At 50.2% G+C, this 24,235-nt stretch overlaps 1 protein-coding gene across 1 annotated transcript in view; it reads left to right on the forward strand.

Moving 5' to 3' along the window:
* The window catches only part of LOC116968169 (transient receptor potential cation channel subfamily M member 1-like), a 40,714-nt gene that overhangs the window by 12,596 nt on the left and 3,883 nt on the right, over nucleotides 1–24,235 (forward strand). Inside the window, exons 10-25 of the mRNA XM_033014811.1 lie at nucleotides 2,741–2,841; nucleotides 3,651–3,791; nucleotides 3,888–4,022; nucleotides 4,450–4,500; nucleotides 5,419–5,559; nucleotides 6,728–6,757; nucleotides 8,280–8,578; nucleotides 10,032–10,260; nucleotides 12,570–12,689; nucleotides 13,149–13,280; nucleotides 13,406–13,534; nucleotides 15,875–16,126; nucleotides 19,034–19,208; nucleotides 20,672–20,692; nucleotides 21,936–22,080; nucleotides 23,953–24,143. Coding sequence (XP_032870702.1) covers nucleotides 2,741–2,841; nucleotides 3,651–3,791; nucleotides 3,888–4,022; nucleotides 4,450–4,500; nucleotides 5,419–5,559; nucleotides 6,728–6,757; nucleotides 8,280–8,578; nucleotides 10,032–10,260; nucleotides 12,570–12,689; nucleotides 13,149–13,280; nucleotides 13,406–13,534; nucleotides 15,875–16,126; nucleotides 19,034–19,208; nucleotides 20,672–20,692; nucleotides 21,936–22,080; nucleotides 23,953–24,143 — 2,292 coding nt within the window. The remainder of the gene's footprint in view (nucleotides 1–2,740; nucleotides 2,842–3,650; nucleotides 3,792–3,887; nucleotides 4,023–4,449; nucleotides 4,501–5,418; nucleotides 5,560–6,727; nucleotides 6,758–8,279; nucleotides 8,579–10,031; nucleotides 10,261–12,569; nucleotides 12,690–13,148; nucleotides 13,281–13,405; nucleotides 13,535–15,874; nucleotides 16,127–19,033; nucleotides 19,209–20,671; nucleotides 20,693–21,935; nucleotides 22,081–23,952; nucleotides 24,144–24,235) is intronic.

Genomic DNA, 24,235 nt, shown 5'->3' on the forward strand with positions numbered 1-24,235 from the left:
CGGCCCGAGCTAACCTGAAGAGAGGCATCAGAGAGGCCAAATCAGACTACAGGAGGAAGATAGAGGACCACCTGGACAGCAACAACAGCAGGCAGGTGTGGCAGGGGATCCAGTACCTCACCAACTACAAGACCAACCTTGGAGCTGCTGAAGGTGACGCCTCGTTGGCAGAGGAGCTGAACCTCTTCTTTGCTCGCTTTGAAGTGGAGCCACCCGAGACAGCCACATCACACCACATGGTCCACAGCAGCCTAACCCTCAAGATAGAGGAGCATGAGGTGAGGCGCACGCTGCGGGCCATCAATCCAAGGAAGGCTACTGGACCCGACGGCGTCTCTGGACGCGTGCTGAAGGACTGCGCTGACCAGCTGGCTGGAGTCTGTACGAGGATTTTCAACCAGTCTCTGGCCCAGTCCACTGTTCCACCCTGTCTGAAGTCCGCAACCATAGTCCCCTTGCCCAAAAAACCCCACATTTCCAGCCTCAACGACTACCGGCCAGTCGCACTCACACCAGTGGTGATGAAGTGTTTTGAAAAACTGGTCCGGGGTCACATCACATCACTCCTGCCCCGAAGCTTTGACCCCCACCAGTTTGCGTACAGAGCGAATAGATCTACAGAGGACGCTGTAGCCACAGCTCTCCATGCTGCACTGTCCCACCTGGAGCAGCGGGGGAGCTACGTGCGGATGCTCTTTGTGGACTACAGCTCTGCCTTTAATACCATCCTTCCCCACAAACTGGTGGACAAACTGGGGGACTTGGGACTTCCACACTCCACCTGCATGTGGATAAATAGCTTCCTGTCGGGTCGCAGCCAGAGAGTCAGAGTGGGCCATCACACATCCACAGCCCTCAGCCTCAGTACCGGCTCTCCACAGGGCTGCGTGCTGAGCCCCCTGCTCTACACCATCTACACACATGACTGCATCCCCGCCCACCACAGAAACACCATTGTCAAATTTGCGGATGACACTACGGTGGTGGGACTCATCTCCGGGGGGGACGAGTACGCCTACCGGGATGAGGTGGAGCAGCTGACAGTGTGGTGTGGAGAAAATAACCTGCTCCTTAACACCTTAAAGACCAAGGAGATAATAATAGACTTCAGGAAGAATAAAACGGACATGGTACCATTAATTATCAGAGGGGACTGTGTGGAGAGGGTGGCGGATTTCCGCTTCCTGGGAATCCATATTGAGGAGGACCTGACGTGGAGCGTGAACACCTCTGCGCTGCTGAAAAAGGTCCAGCAGAGACTGCACTTCCTGAGGGTGCTCAGGAAGAATAACATCACTCAGAGACTGCTGCTGTCCTTTTATCGGTGCTCCATTGAGAGCCTCCTAACATACTGTGTATGCGTATGGTACACCAGCTGCACAGCGGCTCAGAGGAAAGCGCTCCAGAGGGCCATTGACAACGCCCAGAGGATTGTCGGATGCCCTCTCCTTACCTTGGAGGACTTACACAGTTCCCGCTGCATCAAAAAATCCCAGAGTATTATAAAGGACATTTCCCACCCCGGACACTCCCTGTTTGAACTGTTACCGTCAGGCAGACGGTACAGATCTACAAGGACAAGGACAAACAGACTTAAAAACAGTTTTTACCCCACTGCTATAAAGGCACTAAATGTAGCCGCCAAGGAACGCAGGGGCGATACATACATACATGAAATCGACAGAAGGATGTAGGGCTGGGTGTTTATGCGTGCTATTTTTATGATATTTATTTTAGTTGTTTATCTTTTTAAATATTTTACTTTGTATGTATCGTTAGCTTTTAGAAATGTTTGAATGGTGCACTGACTGGCTGACATTTTACAATTTCGTTGTACATGGTTCATGTTACAATGACAATAAAGAAACTATTCTATTCTATTCTATTCTAAAGCCTTCTCCAGGGCAGCTCCCAGGCTCTGGAACTCCCTCCCCCAACTGATCCGCAATTCCGTGTCCCTCACCATCTTCCAGTCCCGCCTCAAGACCCATCTCTTCACCTCTGCCTATCCTTAGCCCCACGTCCCCGTCCCTTTTCATCTGTGCATTAATTGCCTCATACTGTGTTTTGTATTGAATTCTGTCTTTACTTTGTGTACTAGCCATGTCTCTACTATTTATTTCATTCCCCTTACATGTTTTTCCTCTACATGCTCAATTTTTGTAAGGTGTCCTTGAGACTCTTGAAAGGCGCCCATAAATAAAATTTATTATTATTATTATTATGTGGGTGTGAGGTTCGACCTCAGGGTGCACATCATAAGTAGAATTCAAAAATACTGCAGATGCTAAATATCTGAAACAAAAACTGAAAATGCAGGAAACACTCATCGTCAAGCAGCATCTGTGGAGAGAGAAACAGAGTTAATGTTTCAAGTCCAAACCTTTTGTTGGCACTGGGAAATAGAGACAATAAGTTGGCCTTCAGCAGCAGAGACAGTGGGAGGGTGTGAGGGATATCTGAGGTCGGGTACGACCCGATTAATTTATGGAACCACTGGAAACTATTTAGTTTGTCATTTGTATGTTGCTAATGGCAAGTAATCGGTTTGGCCCCATGTGTGAATTACAGGGATCTCAGACCTACACAGAGTTACAGGCATCTCAGACCTTACAGGGATCTCTGACCTACACACACATTTACAGAGTTCTCTGATCCACACACAGTTACACGGATCTTGGACCTACACACAGAGTTACACGGATCTGTGCCTGACCTTTCACTGTTTCTCTTGCTCCAGGTACAAATGCATCGGCTCCTGACCAGCTCAGTCTGGCCATGGCGTGGAACAGGGTGGACATTGCCCGCAATCACATCTTTGTCTTTGGAAACTACGGGCCGGTAAATCCGAAGACCTTCTCTCAAGCTGCAGTTTTCCGGAGAATGGGGGCAAAGAGGGGCCTTGCACTTGAGGGCCCCTGAGTACGAGGGTCCCTGGTGCACGAGGGCTCTGCACACGAGGGCCCCTGCACACGAGGGCTCTGCGCACAAGAGGGCCCCCTGCACACGAGGGCTCTGCACACGAGGGCTCTGCACACGAGGGCTCTGCACACGAGGGCTCTGCGCACAAGAGGGCCCCCTGCACACGAGGGCTCTGCACACGAGGGCTCTGCACACGATGGGTCCCTGCGCACGATGGTCCCTGCGCACGATGGTCCCTGCGCACGATGGTCCCTGCGCACGATGGTCCCTGCGCACGATGGTCCCTGCGCACGAGGGCTCTTGCACACGAGGGCTCTGCGCACGAGGGCTCTGCACACGAGGGCTCTGCGCACAAGAGGGCCCCTGCACACGATGGACCCTGCACACGAGTGCTGTTGGTCACATGCTCCTCATACCTGCCCTTCAACAGGGTCGTGTCTGCTCAGGGCCCTCAGCACCAGCTTCTGTTGGGAGCTCACAGCCGTCCGTGATCCTGTTCACACCCACAGTTCCCTCCAGCTCCAGCTCAGTGTGAAGCGTCCACAACTCTGCTGGACGGGAACCTCAGACGTCCACCACCCTTGGCTGGTGAACCCTCGTTCTGTACCTGTCCTAAGTCGCCCTCCCCTCACTCCGACACACAACCCCTGGTTCTAGCCCTGGCAACACCATCCACGCATGTGCGTGTGCGGAGGCTCTGTGACCGTCTCTCTTGTTCTCTGTTGCAGCCGGGGACCAGCACTTCCGAACCCATCACTCGACAATCAACAAAGTTGGTGAGACAGCGGGTGAACAAAGGCAAAGGGAGAAAGAAGAGTAAAGAGGTGAAGGTGGAGACTGATCCACGCAAACTGGAGCTGCTGAACTGGGTGAGGACCACCCCTGTCCTGTCTGTCCCAGTGTGGTGTGTGTGTGTGTCTGCCGCCTGCCTGTGTGGGCACTGACTGCCTGTAATCTCGCTATAGGTACACTCGCTGGAACAAGCCATGATAGACGCGCTGGTGTTAGACCGTGTTGACTTTGTGAAGCTGCTGATCGAAAATGGAGTAAATATCCACAACTTCCTGACCATCCCACGGCTGGAAGAGTTGTACAACACTGTGAGTACAACATTCACACCAGCCCTCCCATTGTTGGGGGGGTGACTACAGACAGTGGGAGCACCAGCTCTCTCCCCGTAAATCCACATGTGTCCCATACAAGCAACATCTCTCCACTCCCCCTCACCTCCCTCCACACCAACACCCTCCTCCCTCCTCACTCCCTCCACACTGTCTTCCTTCACACACTATCACACTCCCTAAGTCCCAGTACCCCCCATCTCTCTGACCCTGGGGAACTCTGACTGACCCTGCGGGTTCTCTCTATGAGGGTAGATGTGAGGGTCTTTGCTGGGACTACGGTGTGTGTGTGTGAGATGCTCAGACCAGGAGCTGGGGCCGACAGGAGGGGCTGTGGTTGTAGCTGAGGCGGTGAGGATGAAGTGGAGGGATCTTGCAACGAGTGACAAAGGGTTTTGTGTTTCAGAGACTCGGACCCCCGAACACTCTGCACTACCTGGTGAGGGACGTGAAGAAGGTGAGTGCAGGCCTGCAGGCCCCGCGTGTGTGGGGTTACACTGTGTCTCCATGACCAACTCCACATGATGTCTGGCCCTCAGGGTCCTGGGATGATTGACATCCACCAACCCACAGGCCCTTATGTGGGCTGTGATTCCAGGCACCAGGCCCTGTGCCTTTTCCTGCTCATTAATGCCCACAGGGTCACACGGCCTTCGTGATGCCACACGTCACTGGCGGCCTCGATGTCCTCGCACATCACCTCTGGACCCCTGACCTCTGGACCCCTGACCTCTGGACCCCTGACCTCTGGACCCCTGACCTCTGGACCCCTGACCTCTGGACCCCTGACCTCTGGACCCCTGACCTCTGGCCCATGTTTGGTCTAAGGGAGAGATGAACTGTACCCCTGATCCTGGCAAGATATAAACTGGGCGGTAATTAGATGATTATTCCAGTGTGCTGTTTGTGAACAAACATACCTGAGCCACATCCCTCATTGTCAGATTGGTGCCAGTGCTGGCTGTAACTTCTGCTCATCGTGACACCCAGGCTCCGGGAGGGTTAGTACTGGAACGCAGGTGTGCAGCTACACGGCCACACAGATGATGCAATGAACTTGGTCCCAACACAGTCTGGCCCTTATCCCCTGCCTGGTTGCTTCCATTACAGTGGTGGGCAGTAAGAGGCTGTGTTTGTGACTGTCTCTGGATCAAGCCTTAAGGGCCTGTCCCACTTGTGCGTCATTTGCGCGTCACGCAGGTGGCGCGCAAAGATTTTGTACATCCCAAAATCCTGGTGCGCCGTACATAACCGCGGGTCACTGCCTACGTCACCACGCACAATGCGCGCGTAAATGATGTTGCGTAAATGACGCGCAATGATGCCCAAGTGGGACAGGCCCTTAACTTACAGAGGATGTCTGTTTATGTTGCAGGGGAACCTGCCCCCTGATTACCACATCAGTTTGATCGACATCGGCTTGGTCATTGAGTACCTGATGGGAGGAGCCTATCGCTGTGCTTACACTCGCAAATCCTTCCGAACTCTCTACAATAATTTATTCGGACCAAAGAGGGTAAATCTCAGCCTGAAAGTTGGAATGATTTGTAAACTTATTTTCATTTGTAAATTGTCATAAACCAATAATCCACTTCAGGCCATTGGTCTCCCTCCGTGTTCAGTGTCGGGTCCCTCTTGTCCCCAGTGGTCAGTGCAGGGTCCCACTTCCCAGTGGTGGTCCTTCTGCCTCCAGCCCAGGACCAGCCGCTCACTGGGAGAGGACCAGACACACAGATGCTGAGTGGTTACATGTGCAGCAGTGTCACCCAAACCCTCAGTGTCCATGAATAGATTTGGCCAGGCAGATGTACGGAGTAATGTCCGTCTTTCCCATCATAGGGATTTCAAATGGAATGTAGAAGAGTACAACACAGGAACGGCCCTTTTGACCTACAATGTCCGTGCCAAACATGATGCCAGGTGAAACTAATCTCCTTTGCCTGCACGTATTCCATTTCCCTCCCTTCCCTGCATATCCATGTGCCTATTTAAAAGCTTAATGGTGACTACGTATCTGCCCCTCATTATCACCCCAGACGAGGTGGTCCAGGCACTCGACACTCAGTGCCTCGACTGATGAAAGCAAGCAGACTTTATACGCCTTCTGTACCACGCTATCTACATGTGTTGCCACTTTCGGGACATGAAGATCCCTCTGTACATCATCATTGTAAGGGGTCTATACTTGCTCTCTGCATTCAACATCTAAAACTTGCTCAGATTAAATTTACTAACCAACCCATCTATATTTAAAAACTAATATTTAAGTTGTTTATATAAATCACAAACAACAGAGGTCTCGGTACAGATCCCCGCAGAACTCCACTGGAAACACCCCCCCCCCCCCACCAGAATAAAGCTCACTGCCATTCTCTCTCCTCTGAGATAAACTCCTGTCTAACCTCTCTCTAACCCTCAGAGTGTAACCTCAGTCATGTCAGCCTCACCATTCTTTGCCACAGATCTGTCTTCCTTGTGATCTCTCCTCAGAATTCTAACTGTTGTCTCAACAAAGGGTAGGGAGATCACAGGCCAATGGCATTGTGTTTATGGGTGTTGAAAAGTGACCTGTCTCCACCAAGCCTGATTACAGTCTGTGTAGAGGTACATATAACATCACTGAGACAGACCATACATTATCACGTAGATGAGACCTTACATGCTTTCATTCTGTCTTCCTGCAGCCAAAAGCTCTGAAACTTCTGGGAATGGAGGTGAGTACTGTGTCTAATACTTGTTGTTTCTGGTAAATCTGGTTATTATCATCTCTTCCACCTCACTCGCCTTCTTTTCCTGGACCATGTATAATTCCAGCCCCTTCCTTCAATCTCTGTACAAATGGTGGGACCTGCAGTCTGGGACACTTTATGTCCAGACAGTGAACACACCAGTAACCAGTTTGTCTGGTGTTCCCCTCAAAGATGCGTTCTCAAACCCCGACTATACTCCCCAGGCACTCCAAACTGTAAGGCCAGATTTGGCTCTAACTCCATCTTCAAGTTTGCAGCTGACACCACTGAGGTGGGCCGAATTACAGAATTACAGAAAGGAGAAAAATAAGTTTGTCTCATGGCGTCAGGACAATAACTTCTCCTTCAATGTTAGCTAGTTGTTGACTCCAGGAAGCGTGGTGGAGTACATGCTCCACTCAGCATCAATGGTGTGGAGGTGGAAATGGTTGAGACCTTCATGTTCCTTGGCATTAATATTACCAATGACCTGTCATGGACCAACCACATTGATGCCTCTTCCTGAGAGAGGATATTTAGCATGGCTCTAACAAAGGCTCTTCTATAGATGCACTGTAAAAAGCATACTGTCGGGTCACATCACAGTTTGGTTTAGGAGCAGTTCTACTCAAGACTGCAAGAGTTACAGAGAGCTGTGGATGTAGCCCAGTCCATCACACATACTAGACTTCTCACTGGTGACTCCATCTACACATTATGTATGCTGTCTCGGAAATGCAGCTAATATAGTCAAAGATGTCTCACCCTGATCATACTTCTCCCTGCTCCCATCCCATAGAATATATACAAGCTCGAAAGCAGACTCTGCCAGACTCAGGAACAGCTCCTTCCCCCCTATCAAGCTTCTAAATGATCCTTCCTTCAGCTAGGCTGCTGTCTGATTCACCTCTACCCCATTATGGACATTGGACTTTGTCTATGGAACTGATGTGCCACAATTCTGAGAACAATACTCTACACTCTCTTTCTTCCTCTTTGCACTAACTATTGTACTTGAGTTTGACAATTGTATTTGGGCATGGTTACCTAATCTGTTTGGACAGCATGCAGAACAAAGCATTTCACTGTACCTCGTTACGCGTGACAATAACAAACCTAAGGCCAGGCTCTGATCAGCGTTGCCACGGATAGAACACAGCACTAAGGCAGTAAACGTCACGTAAACCCTTTGGTGATAATGTAACCACTTGATCTGTGTTGCCCTGATCAGGAATGTTTCATTAACCCCTCAATACTCAGCTCTCGACACGGAACTCCTTAGCGCAGCATACACAATCCTGCTCAACTTTCTGATCTATTGTTATGATCACAGGACCTTTAATTACTTTCAAAGTAATCATATAAGTGGGTCAGTGAAAGCCTTGTGAAGAGTTACTGCTTGTCCCTGGGCTTGTCCCTGGCTGCAGTGCTTTGTGTCTCTGCAGATGGTGGGGAGTTGTTTGGATATTCTCTACCTGCTGCTCACTGCTGTCCCGGACTGTCCTAGGATGATGACCCGCCCTCCAAATCCAAGTGGAAGAAGAAGAAGAAGAAGAAGAAGGAGGAGGAGGTAGACATTGATGAGGACAACCCTGCCCTTGGCCGCTTCGCCTTCCCCTACCACGAGCTGCTGGTGTGGGCGGTGCTGATGAAACGCCAGCGTCTGGCCCTCTTCTTCTGGCAGCAGGGAGAGGAGGCCCTGGCCAAAGCCCTGGTGGCCTGCAAACTCTACAAGGCCATGTCCAACGAGTGTTCTGCCAGCGAGCTCGTGGACGACATCTCTCAGGATCTCGAAAACAATTCCAGGTTCGAAGCCCTGTTCCTCGCTAATCCCAGTCCCCACCCCCCCCGCTTCCCAATCCCTCCTCCTCTGCTACCAGTGACTCTCGGTGTCAGGCAGAATCCATGGGTGGTAACGAGAATGGAATTACTAGAACCCTCTATCCTGCTCAGACTCGGCGCTGGTGGTTAAACTCAGCACAACCTTCATTAACCCATATTCCTGGATTCCCTTCATGTCTGTAGAACTTTTAACCTCTCTTCATTATCTCCTCAAAGAACAATCGCCCCATTCCAGGAATCACTCCAGAACCAGAAGGTTCCAGAACCTTTGCCGCATTCTCTAAATCATGTGCATCCTTCCTTAAGACCAGATGGTTCACACCATCCCTGTCGTGGTCCCACCAGCACCCTGTATAGTCTTTCACTGACCGCACTGATCGCAAACATGTCACAAGGAGGTGTTAAACTGAATCGCTGTCCCAGTCTCACTCGATGGGTGATCCAGAAGCTGAGGTTCCAGTTGGTAAGATTAGCTCACACTGCCAATGGGAACAAACAAATTTGACCAACAATGCTAATGCCAATGTGGTCTCATCACTCGAGCACTCTGTATGTAATGGATTAAACAGTCCTGCTATCCTGTATGTAATGGATTAAACAGTCCTGCTATCCTGACAGCAGCATTACTGGGAGCATACTTTCAGTTGCGAATGATATGCGTTGAATTTTGAATAACAGCAAAAGTAAATTGATTATTGGTTGGGAAGCTTCACATTGCATCTCTACTCTCTCTCTCTCTCTCCCTCTCTCTCGCTCTCTCTCTCTCTCCCTCTCTCTCTCTCTCTCTCTCTCTCTCTCTCTCTCACTCTCTCTCTCTATCTCCCTCTCTCTCTCTCCCTCTCTCCCTCTCTCCCTCTCCCTGTCTCTCTCCCCCTCCCTCTCTCTCTCCCCCTCCCTCTCTCTCCCCCTCCCTCCCTCTCACCCTCCCTCTCTCCCCCTCCCCTCTCCCTCTCTCTGTCCCTCTCACTCTCCCTCTCTCCCCCTCTCCCCCTCTCCCTCTCTCTCCCTCTCTCTCTCTCCCTCTCTCCCGCTCTCCCTCTCTCTCTCTCCCCCCTCCCTCTCTCTCCCCCCTCCCTCTCTCTCACCCCTCCCTCTCTCTCCCCCCTCCCTCTCTCTCCCCCCTCCCTCTCTCTCCTCCCTCTCTCTCCCCCCTCTCCCTCTCTATCCCCCTCCCTCCCTCTCTGTCTCTCTCTCTCTCCCTCTCTCTTCCCCCTCTCTCCCCCCCCTCTCTCTCTCCTTCTCTCCCTCTATCTCTCCCCCTCTCTCTCTCTCCCTCTCCATCTCTCCCTCTCTCTCCATCTCTCTCTTCCTCTCTCCCCACCTCTCTCTCCCCCCCTCTCCCTCTCTCCCTCTCTCTCCCCCCTCTCCCTCCCTCTCCCAACCCCTCTCCCTCTCTCTCCCCCTCTCCCTCTCTCAGGGACTTTGGGCAGCTTGCTGTTGATCTGCTGGATCATTCATACAAGCATGATGAGCAGGTGGCCATGAAACTGCTGACATATGAGCTGAAGAACTGGAGCGACTCGACCTGCCTGAAGCTGGCAGTGACAGCCAAGCACCGGGACTTCATCGCCCACACCTGCAGCCAGATGTTGTTGACTGACATGTGGATGGGACGACTTCATGTCCGCAAGAACCCGGGCCTCAAGGTGGGATGTTTACATCTGTGCCTTAACTCAGTCGGTCTCAGCAGCAACTTTCCGAACCTCTGCATGCTTCCCAAGCTGATAAATGGCAAGCCCTGTGTTGGTGTCATTGCTGTTGGCAGAATGGGAAATGTCAGCTACACTCTGGGGCAAGCACTTCTACCCTTCCTTGAAACCGAGTCGCACCAGAGTTGGTGCCTCAGTTGAACGCAGAGTCAGATGGTGCAGAGATGTGCAGGCATCAGCCTGGGCTGTGGGCCTGTAGATCTTTATCCTTCTGAGTGAGATGCAGGAGTTAGGGTTAGGGCTAATGCCCGCTTATCCCAGCGTCTCAGTGAGCCTTGGCTTTCCATTCCTGCTCGCATCACATTGTTGTATCTTCAACATATTATTCATAAAACGTGATGCACCAACAAATGTTACATATGTTGACGTCGGTAGGACCTTGCTGTGCCAATCGCTGTTGCCATTCTACAACAGTGCCCACCTGAAGGTCAGTGAGGAAGGTGAATGACGAGGGGAGTTGTTGTTTTCATGGATTTTAGTTAAACCCGTCATGATAAGCTGATGCAGAAGATTAAGATGCATGGGATCCATGCTGACCTGGTCATTGGCTGACCTGGTCATTGGGGTTGAGCACAGAGGGTTGTGGTGGAACGGTGTTACTCTGGCTGGAGGAAAGTGACCAATGGACCTTCACAGGGATCTGTGCTGGGACCTTTGTTACATATATAAACTATTTGGACATAAATGTAGATAGCTTGATTGGTGAGTTTATAGATGTCACCAAAAAGTTTTAAAGCTTTAAGGTGAGCATGGCAGGTTTTGTACGAGGTTATAAACGAGGTTATATACGAGGTGTATAGACCAAGTTCTTTTACAGAGTGTTGGGTGCCGAGAACTAGTGTTGGAGGCAGATACAAGGATGAGATTTGTGCCGATGGATATAGAGGGATATTGGTCATGTGCAGGCAGAGGAGATTACTTTAACTTGGTGTCATGTTCAACATGGATATTGTGGGCCAAAGGGCTTCGTTCTGTGCTGTCCTGTGTTCTATACTCCTGGGTACATGCACATGATCATACAAGTGCGTGTATACTGCAATGAGCAGATATACATTTCACCACATGCACATGCATACCCAAATGTTTTTGAAGTGCAGATCTATGTTTACCAGAGACAGAGTTAAAACTTACAGTGGGAGAAGATTTCAGTATTAACTGGCATCACATAGCGTGAGAGAGTAGAGAGCGTGGAGTTTTTAAATGTATCGATAATCCTACCAGAGAGGGTAGAACTTGGGGGGTGCATTTTGGAGAGAATTATATTATATCTGCAAATCCGTAGTTAGTACTGGAAAGGGTTAAGAATGGTCCACAAAGTAAAGTCCTAAATTTGGGACGGTTAATTTCAAACTCACAAGATGGGACCTGGCGAAGGTAGACTGGGAGTAGGTCCTTGCAGGTCAGGCTGCTACTGGGAGTAGGTCCTTGCAGGTCAGGCTGCTAGACTGGGAGTAGGTCCTTGCAGGTCAGGCTGATAGACTGGGGGTAGGTCCTTGCAGGTGAGGCTGATAGACTGGGGGTAGGTCCTTGCAGGTCAGGCTGATAGACTGGGAGTAGGTCCTTGCAGGTCAGGCTGCTACTGGGACTAGGTCCTTGCAGGTCAGGCTGCTAGACTGGGAGTAGGTCCTTGCAGGTCAGGCTGCTAGACTGGGAGTAGGTCCTTGCAGGTGAGGCTGATAGACTGGGGGTAGGTCCTTGCAGGTCAGGCTGATAGACTGGGAGTAGGTCCTTGCAGGTCAGGCTGATAGACTGGGAATTGGTCCTTGCAGGTGAGGCTGCAGTGATCAGTGGGACACATTCAAAGTACAATCATGAGTTTTGGGCAAATGTGTTGCCATAAGTGTGAAAACTAAATTCAGCAGATCCAAATAAACCTGGGTTTCATGGGATACTGAGGATTAGAAACGAGAAGCATGTGACAGCAATAGAGAATGGAACAACGGGAGGCCCTTCGTAGAGTCAAACAGCATGGACACAGACCTAATTCCCATCACAACCAAGATACCCCATCAAGAGCCCCAACAAGTGTTGAGATGAGCGTTGGAATCGCTGAGGCAAAGGCGGTGAATGGGATGTGGGAATGGAGTCAATGGGCTGAAGGATCTGATGCTGTGTGACTGTGACAAGGAGGATATGATATTAACAGCAGCTTTACCCAGTGAGTTTCAGCATGGTGTCCATGTCATGAGTAACGTGGATCTGATTGGAATCAAATTCCCTGAGACGTTCTTGTGATTTCTTGACAGATTATGCTAGGAATAATATTCCCACCCACCATTCTCCTCCTGGATTTTAAAAGCAGCGACGAGTTGTCGTACGAAGCAACGGGAGACAACGAGCCTGGGAAGGAGAAGGAGGAGGAAAACGTAAGTGGTGGTGAAGACAATGTGAGTGTCGGTGAGGATGGTGCAGTGTGGAAGGGTGAGGGGGAGAAGGGTGCATGTGTGTACGTATATGTGTGTGCGTACATGTATGTATGCATGGGTGAGCTTATATACGTGTGTATGGGTGTGCCTACATGTGTGTGTATGGGTGTGCGTGTGTGTGTATGGGTGTGTGTTTATGTGTGTATATATATGTATATGCGTGTGTGTGTATGTATATGGGTGTGGATGTGTGTATATGGGAGTGTGTGTGCGCGCATATGTGTAGGGGTGGAAGGTCAGGCTCTGACAGATGTGTGATGGCAAGGTGAGTGGATTAAATACAGTGATGAATGAACGTGAGAGAAAGTGAGGTTGTAGAGGTGAGCACTGCTGAGTGTGGGGTTGGACTACACTGACCCAGCACACCTGCTCAAGGTAAAACACTGCTCCTCGTTCCAGGAGGCAAACGCGGAAGCGGTTTCCAGAAAAGGGGATGAAGAAGATGGAGTGGAAAATCACCGCAGTATCCCGATTGGAAGGAAGATTTACGAGTTTTACAACGCACCCATTGTTAAATTCTGGTTCCACACGGTAAGGCCAGGTGTTCCAGGTGTGGTGTCCCTGCAACTGTGTAACCACCATCACCCCTCGAGTGTCTGTAACCACCCTCACCCCTCGACTGTAATCGCTCTCACTCCTCGAGTGTCTCTCTCCAGATGGCCTACCTCGCCTACCTGTTCCTCTACAACTACGTCATTCTGGTGAAGATGGAGGGTTTGCCCTCGATTTCAGAGTGGATTCTCATCTCCTACATCTTAATGCTCGCCATTGAGAAAATCCGAGAGGTAAGCTGGTTCGATCAGCTTCAGATTGAGACAAAAGTTCCAACTCCAGCAGGTGACAAGCTCTGCTCCAGTATAGATGGTTGTTGACGGCTAGCATGAACAGAGGGGACCGAAAGACCTGTTTCTGTCGATGACTCAATGCACCAAGCCTTGCAGCAATCCACTCGCCACTGCCTGCCATTCTGACAGGGTCCCGTTTATTCCTACTCTTTGTTTCCTGTCTGCCAACCAATTCTTTATCCATGTCAATACCCTACCTCCAATACCATGTGCTCTAATTTTGCCCACTAATCTCCTGTGTGGTACCTTATCAAAGGCTTTCTGAAAGTCCAGATACACCACATCCACGGGCTCTCCTTCATCCATTTTACTTGTCACATCCTCAAAAAATTCCAGAAAGTTAGTCAAGATTTCCCCTTCATAAATCGTGAAGACTCTCGCACTGCCATCACATACTGTGACCTACTATTCCTACACTCTTGTACGTGGGTATGGTTGTGCTAGTGTGTGGTAGTGTTCACTGAGTTATATGTAAAGAACGAATGTAGCTGTGACTAGGTGACAATGAAACCATATTGAACCTGAAACCATATTGAACCAGTCTGAAGAAGGGTCTTGGCCCGAAACGTCGCCTATTTCATTCCCTCCATAGATGCTGCTGCACCCGCTGAGTTTCTTCAGCATTTTTGTGTACCTTTGAACCTGATCATGGTGCTCCCCTCCTGCAGTACTTCCAAAGTCCTCCAGAGGGAGCAGTGCATTGTCACCATGCACTTGTGGTGAAGTCACAGAAACGTATAAACTGCAATGGGCTTTTCACCCTCTCACCCCGTACACTAACACTACCCTACACACTAGGGACAATCTACAGAATCCAATTAACCTACAAACTTGCACGTCTTTGGGATGTGGGAGGAAACTGGAGCACCAGGAGAAAACCCACGTGGTCACAGGGAGAACTCTACAGAAAAACTCTCTACAGATAGCACCCGTAATCAGGATTGAACCTGGGTCTGGAGTTGAGAGGCAGCAACTCTACCACCACGCCACGTCCCCACCCCCACATCCCCTTCACCCCCACATCCCCTTCACCCCCACATCCCCTTCACCCCCACACCCCCTCCACCCCCACATCCCCTTCACCTCCACATCCCCTTCACCCCCACATCCCCTTCACCCCCACACCCCCTCCACCCCCACATCCCCTTCACCGCCACATCCCCTTCACCCCCACACCCCCTCCACCCCCACATCCCCTTCACCTCCATATCCCCTTCACCTCCCCCCCCCCACACCCACTTCACCCCCTCCACCCCCACATCCCCTCCACCCCCACGTACCCTCCATCCCCACATACACAGACTATCCACATCTTGCTCATTCCCCTCTCCTGTTGGGCAAAAGATTCAAGATTCAGAGAGTTTATTGTCATGTGTCCCAGATAGGACAATGAAATTCTTGCTTTGCTTCAGCACAACAGAATATAGTAGGCATAAATAAATACAGAACAGATCAGTGTGACCATATACCATAAATGAGTGTGTGGCCAGGATGGTGTGGATCCTTGATGATGCTGGCAGCCTTTTTGAGGCAGTGACTGCGATAGATCCCCTCAATGATAGGGAGGTCAGAGCCGATGATGGACTGGGCAGAGGTAACAACTTTTTGCAGTCTTTTCCACTCCTGGGCGCTCAAGTTGCCGACCCAAGCCACGATGCAACAGCATGCTCTCTATTGTGCACCTGTAAACGTTCGAGAGAGTCCTCTTTGACATACCGACTCTCTGTAATCTTCTCAGGAAGTAGAGGCGCTGATGTGCTTTTTTTATAATTGCATCAGTGTTCTCGGACCAGTAGAGATCTTCAGATATATGCACGTCCAGGAATTTGAAGCTCTTGACCTTCTCCACCATCGACCAGTTGATATAAACGGAACTATGGGTCCCCATCCTATCCCTTCCAAAGTCCACAATCAGTTCCTTGTTTTTGCTGGTGTTGAGTGCCAGGTTATTGTGCTGGCACCATTTGGAAACAAAAGATACCAAATCTGGAAACCATGTACCACTAGGTTGAGGAACAACGTATTCAGTGCTGTTATCAGACTCCTGAATGGTCCCCTCATACACGAGGGATAAATTCTCAATCTTCCAATCTACCTTGCTGTGGCTCTTGCACATTTTCCTGCACTTTCTCTGTAGATGTGTCACTACATTCTGGACCTTGTTTATTTTCTCACTTTGCATTACCTGACATACTTGCGTACTGTAAGTTTTGACAGGATAACATGTTGGTCCACACCTTGCTACAGGTGACAATAATAAACCATTAATCCTTCACTCAGATCCTCATGTCAGAGCCAAGCAAGCTGCGACAGAAGGTGAAGGTGTGGATGCAGGAGTACTGGAATGTCACTGACATGGTGGCCATCAGCATCTTCGGCTGTGGCCTGTTGCTGCGGCTCCAGCAGGAACCCTACATGAGCTACGGACGGGTAATCTACTGCGTGGACATCATCATCTGGTATATCCGTGTGCTGGACATCTTCGGGGTCAACAAGTACCTGGGACCATACGTGATGATGATCGGCAAGATGGTGAGTGGGTGGCAGCCCGACCCCTCAGCCCCCGTGTCCGGCCCCCTTCCCCCGGCCCCGGCTTAGGGTCCGTCTGCAGCTTGCTGCTGCTCTGCCTTCTGTGTGAGAGCGGTTGGAAGGGCTGCAATTGAACGTGCAGCCAGGCAAAGGAATAAAATATTCTCACCCACACCTGGAACCCAGTCTTACGGTGGTATCTACTTTTGGGATGTGCCTTGGACACCCCTCCCTAGGAGTGTTGATAGCAATGGAATGTAGGGAGGCCCAGTGGTGACTGGCATTCTCCTCAGGGAGCCAGCACAAAGACAGAGGCAATCTCTTCCCTCCCCCCCCCTCCCCCTACTCCCCATCCCTGGCCACCCCTTCACCACCTGAACCTTCACCCCCTGCCCCTTCACCCCCTGCCCCTTCACCCCCTGCCCCTTCACCCCCTGCCCCTTCACCCCCTGCCCCTTCACCCCCTGCCCCTTCACCCCCCACCATTGCCCCCCAATACATCTACGCCATGACGAAACATGGAACCGTAACTGTATGGCCGTCCCCCTCTGCACCACAACTGCCCTATTCCTAGTTCCTCAGATCAAGTCCCACATCCTCATTTTCGGATCCGTTTTGTGGTCCTGTTCTGTCCAATATTTTTGGGTCACGTCATGCGGTCCCCACCACCGTCCTCAGCCACCAGAACTGTTGCTATGCTACTTGTTTCCCTCCAGCACTTGTCAGCTTCTCTGTTCAACACCTCTGTGCTTGGTCTCTCCTTCCTTAAAATGCCTCTGGAACTCTGGCCAGGGTCAGATTCTGTCCCTTTTCCCATTCATGTATCCCATTTATTGCCTCACTGTGCCAATTGGTGCATGTGACAATAAATGTAACTTGAACTTGAACCTTAAATAAAATAAATCACCTTCATCATCTTCTTAAAAGACTCAATCAAATTTGTAAGACATAACCTGCCCATGTCAAATCCATGCTGACTGTCCCTAATTAGCCATTCTCATCCAAATGCCAGTCAATGCTATTCTGAAGAATACTCTCCAATAGTTTCCCTACCACAGAAGTGAGGCTCACCAGCCTACAATTTTCTCGATTATCCCTATTTCTCTTCTTAAAGAAAGGAACACGTTGCCCACACCCCAGTCCTGTGGTCAGGGACGATGCAAAGATCTTCATCAAAGCCCCTGCAGTCTCCACTCTTGTTTCTCTCAATAATCTTGGTTAGATCTAATCAGGCCCCAGGGATTTATCCACCTTCATGCTCTTCAGGATCCCCAACCTCATGCATCACAAACTGCCCTAGTATAGTAGTCCAGCCTACACTGATCTCACTGGCCTTCATGTTCCTCTCTTGGTAAATACTGACACAAAGTACTTGTCTAGTACCTCGCCCACACCAAGCGTCAATCCCCTTCTTTACATTTGAGTAGTCCTACCCACTGCCTAGTTACCATCTGCTTCTCTTTAATCCACCGTGGCCCCTTCTGGTCCTCTTCATTCCCTGCTTGAGCTGTTTCCTGCTTTCAACAGCCCTGTTTGATTTAATCTTCCTAAACCTTACATCTGGTTCTTTTTGTCATTTTGTTCATATTTCCACCCTCTTTGGTCATTCATGATTCCCTTCCACTATCGCCGCTCCTGCTTAACGAAAATGCCAGTCCTGAGCTCTGATCAGCTGCTCCCATGGTGTGGCTTGTGAGATGTGGGGGTGGTAGACTCCTGTGTCATAACAAGCAAGGAAGCAGTACTTATGTTCTTATGTTCAAAATAAACTCTGATGGGTTGACTGGCCACATAATAGGAGAAGTGAGAGCTCTAGGGAAAGTTCTAGAAATACTCAGGGGACGGTGCAGAATGTGCTAGCCACTCTTCAGCTCAAGCTGGCAGTTCTGTCTTTAATTAAATATACAATAAACACAGGTGAAATCCAAAACAGACGCAGAAAATATCTTTAGACTTTAGAGATACAGTGCAGAAACAGGCCCTTCTGCCCACCGAGTCTGTGCTGACCAGTGACCACCCCATGCACTAGCACTATCCTGCACACTAGGGACAATTTTACAATGTTACCAAAGCCAATTAACCTACAAACCAGTACATCTTTGGAGTGTGGGAGGGAACCGGAGCACCCGGAGAAAATCACGTGCTCACAGGAAGAACATAAAACTCCGTACAGACAGCACCCATAGTCAGGATCGAACCCGGGTCTCTGGCGCTGTGAGGTAGCAACTCTACCGCTGCGCCATCGTGCCATCTCTGAAATTAAACAGGATTCACTGCTTAATATTAAACAGTAGTTTCCTGAAGACATTTTATGAATACGATTTTAATTCCATAAATTGAACAGGAATAGTTGTTGCATCTGGGCCTACTTAAAGTGGACCTCTTTTGCATTTTAGATGAAAAGGCCCTTTGAAGGATCCATGAGTTGTTTTTCTCTGCTCTGTGCATGGAAATAAATTCATTGAAAGACTTTGATTGTACATTATCAATAGAGCTTCACTGTGTCTCATGTTACAAAGCTTCTCACTAGTTTTCAGAAATGCTGTGGAGCCCATGGGACAAATGCCATGTGACTTGATGTCAATGCATCTGAACTCACACTTGCCCCGTGACGTTTGTAACCTGCTGTGGATTATCTTGCCTCTATTGCACTCCATTGTCCGTTCTGCACCGTATTATGTGTGTGTGTCGGGCTAAAATAATCTGCAGGAATACGTTATGTATCGGAAGGAACTGCAGATGCTAGTGACCACTGGATTACTCCAGTATTTAGTGTCTATCTTGACTGTGTGATGGTCATGCTGGACATGACTCTGGGTTGGATAAAGAGCCTCTAACATGGGTGGAAGAATGAGCCCTCAGTACTTGATGTGTGTGTTACATGATGGACTGTGTATGTGACCTCTGCAGATGGTGGACATGCTGTACTTTGTAGTCATTATGCTGGTGGTGCTGATGAGCTTTGGAGTATCAAGACAGGCCATTCTGCATCCCAACGAGGAGCCCTCCTGGAGATTAGCCCGCAACATTTTCTACATGCCCTACTGGATGATCTACGGAGAGGTGTTTGCCGATCAGCTTGACCGTAAGAGTAGAATCCATAGTAAGATTCTGCTTCCTGTCTCTCGGCTAGATGATTGGTTTTAACATAGCTGCAACTTGCCCCATTTTTTTACAGCTTCATTTTATCGCTGTAGCATACAGGGCTGCCCCATCCGAAGGGTCTCAACCCAAAACCTCATCCATTCCTTCTCTCCATCCCCTGTACCCTGCTCTTCTTTACCACAGCATAGCTGAGCTACCGTCCCCGTGGTCGGATTGCCTCCTAGTAATCGATCCAAGTTGTTCAACTGTAAACTCTATCACTTCCTAATTTATTCTTAGACTGAGCTGATAGTCACAGAGAGAACATGGGGAACAGCAGGTAGATTGGGAACAGGGCCCACATCAAATCTAACACCCTGGCTAGGTGTCCTAAGTCACTACAGTTTACAAAATGACCTGGCTTGACAAAAGACATTCAGACTGGTGCATGGATCGCAAAGGCTTCGAGTGAAATGGGCCAAAGGCGGGCTGATGGGACCAGTGTAGATGGGCATGTTGGTCAGCATGGGCAAGTTGGGCCGGAGGGCCTGTTTCCATGCAGTATGACTCTCACTGAGTTATCAAATCAATGTGTGAAGATTTGTGAAATAATTGGTTATTGAGATTATTTTATCAGCTTTGAGACAGTCCAAGGCCGAGAAATGAACTCCCCATAAACAGGAATGTAAACATGGTGGAGTTTCAGGTGGTTATAGGGTCCAACATTGGTTGTCAGCAGAACATTACTCAGAGAAGGGGCATCACAAAGCCTGTTTTAAGAAAGTCTCTTTATCAGAAATTGTGGAGTTTGAAATTGAGGTAAGTTGATGAAGATGTTGATGTTATGAATGATCATTGAAACATTCCTCCAATGTTAGACCACGCAACTGAATTGGTGCTTAACAAAGCCATGATTGGGCACCTCTGTCATTCAGGGGGGTCCAATGTGCACTGGTGGGGACAGAGGGCATTCCAGTGAGCACTGGCGAGAGGGGGGGGGGGGTTCCAGTGAGCACTGGCGGGGAAGCTGTGGGGTCGTGCACTGGCGAGAGGGGGGGGGGGGTTCCAGTGAGCACTGGCGGGGAAGCTGGGGGGTCGTGCACTGGCGAGAGGGGGGGGGGGGGTTCCAGTGAGCGCTAGCAGTGAGGGAGGGGGTCCCAGTGTGTGCTCTGGCGAGAGGGGGGGTGGGGAGGGGGGGGGTTCCAGTGAGCGCTAGCAGTGAGGAAGGAGGTCCCAGTGTGTGCTCTGGCGAGAGGGGGGGGTGGTTTCCAATGAGCGCTGACTCTGATTCTGGACCTTCTGGCTACATTGGCATGAAATCGCTGCCTCATTCTCAAGGTGGCCTTGAGCTTTTATCGTGTTCAGTTAGTTTGGTAAAACATTCTCCTTCATACGTGCGGTGACTTGCTGTTATTGATCTGTTGTTTCTTTCATTTCTGCTGTTCCTTCAATGAATCGCACTAGTCTATGCCATGGAGATTAACCGTAAGTGCCGCTGGGTTTGGGGAGTGGGCGCTGTGTGGATGTGATCAAATGCATTGTTTGTGGTCTGTTCTGGTCAAGAACCTGTTGAGTTGAGTCTGATCCTCAGGGGCGGGGCCTGAATCTAGGCTGACCCTTATTAATGACACCGTTTCATTTCTTGTGTTTACATTGTGGCTCAGACCAAAGATCCTATAGCGAGCAAGATAGATCACTCGACGAAAAAGACGTAGTACGGTCATGGGCAGATTCATGGGTAATTTTAGGCCCCATTTCCTTAACCGGCTTCCGTCTCCGCACTAAAGATCCCATAGCGGAGCAAAGATACTAGTGCGGAGACGGAAGCCGGTTACGGAAACATCCTCGTAAAAATAAGTTGTTTGGTAAAAATCTTCTCATTTTAAGAATTTTTATTTATTAACACAAACTGTTCCCCCGCAACGTTGATTACACTACGAGTCGGGTCGGGTTACGGAAATGGATGAAAAAAAGGCCCACGTTCCGTTCCGTTGCGTACTACACGTCAGCCCATTGCATTTAGCAGGAGTGGTCTATCTTGCTCCGCTATAGGATCTTTGGCTCGGACTGCTGTGAGATTTGGTACAATGGGTGCAATCTGGACAGGGCAGCCCAGTGGTCGAGCCTTACACTCTGCAACACCCCTTGATCTATGTATATTTGCCCCCTCTCCTCCACCCAGCTTGACACCAAATAAAGGCCATCCACAAACTCCAGAGTTGGTTTATTGTCACATGTACAGAGGTACACTGAAAGTCATTTCTGTGCACAGTTCAGTACGTATCATTATACATAGCACATAGATACATCTTAGATAAGCATCTCAGATACACTACAAGTGTACAGCAGGCGTACACTGAGACAGTGTACAGAGTCACCGGTTTGGTGCCATTACCAAGTCCCAGTTGTTGTAAGTGCAGGGATCTGGACCTGATCATGAAGGTCTGTTGTCATGGCGGCGTTGCAGGGTCGGCCTGGCCAAGCGTAGCTGTGGTGTCCTCCTCCGCTGCTCCACCGCTGTAGGCCATGTGCGGTCCACATGCTCAGCCTCTTGGAGCGGCGCCCAGTCCAGCTGAGCCCCAGGTTGCTGCAGGGCCTCCAGCTTCCCACTCTCCTGTCGAGGCTGTGCACTCCCTCCCACAGCCAGTCTGCTCACCAGCCCTCCGTCCCACCCCCTCCTCCCTGACGGGTCATGGTTGGCATTAAAGCGGGCAGTTTGTTTCTGTAGCTCCGTGCGGGGAGAACCTGTTTGATGACGATGGGAAGCGGCTGCCTCCCTGCATCCCAGGGGCCTGGATGATTCCCGCCATCATGGCCTGCTACCTCCTTGTCGCCAACATCCTGCTCGTCAACCTTCTCATCGCTGTCTTTAAGTAAGAGACGAGTAATCTTCATCTTTAAAACTGAATAATGAATAGTTCAAAAGGTGAGATTTTAATGAGGCGCATGTGGCTAACATTCACCTGGGCAAGGTGGAATGGCATCCATACACTTTGGTATTGCTGCCACAAAGACAATAACAAGACCACATCGACATGGATCTGTGGGAGCTCTGCACGCACAGAGAGGATGGGGGCCAATGCAGCACTGACAAATGATGTGGAAGGTTCAGACAGACAATCAGTTTGGGTGGAAGTCAGAACTATGTAAGAATGTAAGGATGGGGTGTAAGGATGGGGTGGGGGCATGGAGGTGGGTGTAAGGATGGGGTGGGGGTAGGGGCATGGAGGTAGGGGGATGGGGGTAGGGGCATGGGGTGGGGGTAGGGGCATGGGGTGGGGGTAGGGGCATGGAGGTAGGGGTGGGGTGGGGGCATGGAGGTGGGGGCATGGGATGGGCGTAAGGATGGTGGGGGGGTGGGGTCATGGGGTGGGCATAAGGATGGTGGGGGGGTGGGTGTATGGATGGTGGGGGGTGGGTCATGGGGTGGGTGTAAGGATGGTGGGGGGGGTGGGTGTAAGGATGGTGGGGGGTGGGTCATGGGGTGGGTGTAAGGATGGTGGGGTCATGGGGTGGGTGTGGGGTGGGCGTAAGGATGGTGGGGGGGTGGGTGTAAGGATGGTGGGGGGGGGGGGTCATGGGGTGGGTGTAAGGATGGTGGGGGGGTGGGGTCATGGGGTGGGTGTAAGGATGGTGGGGGGGTGGGGTCATGGGGTGGGCATATGGATGGTGGGGGGGTGGGGTCCGACAGAAAACACAATTGGGGCAGGGAGTTATCTTCAACTGACAGCCAATAACCAGGGGATGCCACATGGATCAGTGTGGGCTTCAGTAATTGGCAATCCATGTTAATGACTCAAGTGAAGGGACTGAGTGTGTAAACATACTGTTTTAAATTGTAAATTCAGCTCCTGTATGGTTGTCTTAAACTCTGAGATAGACGACAGGAACTGACAGCACAGGAATGTGACCTTTGGCCCACAATGTTTGTGCTGAACATGATGCCAAGTTGACATCTCATTGGCCTATACATGATCCATATCCCTCTGTTTCCTGCACTTCCATGTGCCTATCTAAAAGCCTCTTAAATATCACCCTTATATCTACCTCCACCACCACCCCTGGCAACGCGTTCCAGCACACACCACTCTTTGTGTAAATAAACCTGCCTCAAACTTTACCCCTCTCATCTTATGGCTGTGCCCTCTAGCATTTGACATTTCCACCCAGAGAAAAAGGTAAAAAGGTTCTGACTGTCTACCCTATCTCTGCCTCTCATCATCTTGTATACTTCTCCTCAACCTGCGGTGTTCCAGAGAAAACAACCCAAATCTATCCAACCTCTCCCTGTAGCTGAAACCCTCTGATAGCTGATGTTTTGGGTCAGGACTCTTCTTCAGACTGAAACGTCACCTATCCATGTTCTCCAGAGATGCTGCCTGACCCGCTGAGTTACTCCACGCTCTGTGTCCTTTTGTGTATTAACCAGCATCTGATGTTTCTACATCAAGTATAAAAGTTGGGAAGTCATATTGCATCAATTTAAGGAACTATGCGTGATTCCTATTGGTGACTTACCTGCAAGTTTTCCCCACCCATCCATCAGTCCTCCAGCCTTGCTTCCCCTCCTCTCTCTGCCCTCACTTAGGTTTACTATCACCCTTCCTTACACAGCATCTGTGCAACTATAAAGCTGCTTCCCGTTAGGGTTAGGGTTCCCACCACTGTCCCAGTGCTGCCCGAGATCTCTCTGAGATTCCTCCATGACAGTCCCCAGGCTGACATCTGCTTTATTTTCTTTACAGCAACACTTTCCTGGAGGTGATTTCCATCTCTAACCAGGTGTGGAAGTTCCAGCGTTACCAGCTGATCCTTACCTTCCATGAGAGGCCCGTGTTCCCTCCACCGATCATTGTCTTCAGTTATCTGTCCATGATTCTCCGCAGCTGCTACCGCAGGAAGACCCAGAAGGTGGAGGAACGAGATCGCGGGCTAAGTGTGTGCACCTTTGGACTCATGGACATTGTGCCCATCAACTTGTGGCCCTACGAACCCTTTCTCCGCCCAGCTACCCACACAGTCCCTTCC

This window comes from Amblyraja radiata, chromosome X (assembly GCF_010909765.2).
Source record: "Amblyraja radiata isolate CabotCenter1 chromosome X, sAmbRad1.1.pri, whole genome shotgun sequence".
NCBI lineage: Eukaryota > Metazoa > Chordata > Chondrichthyes > Rajiformes > Rajidae > Amblyraja > Amblyraja radiata.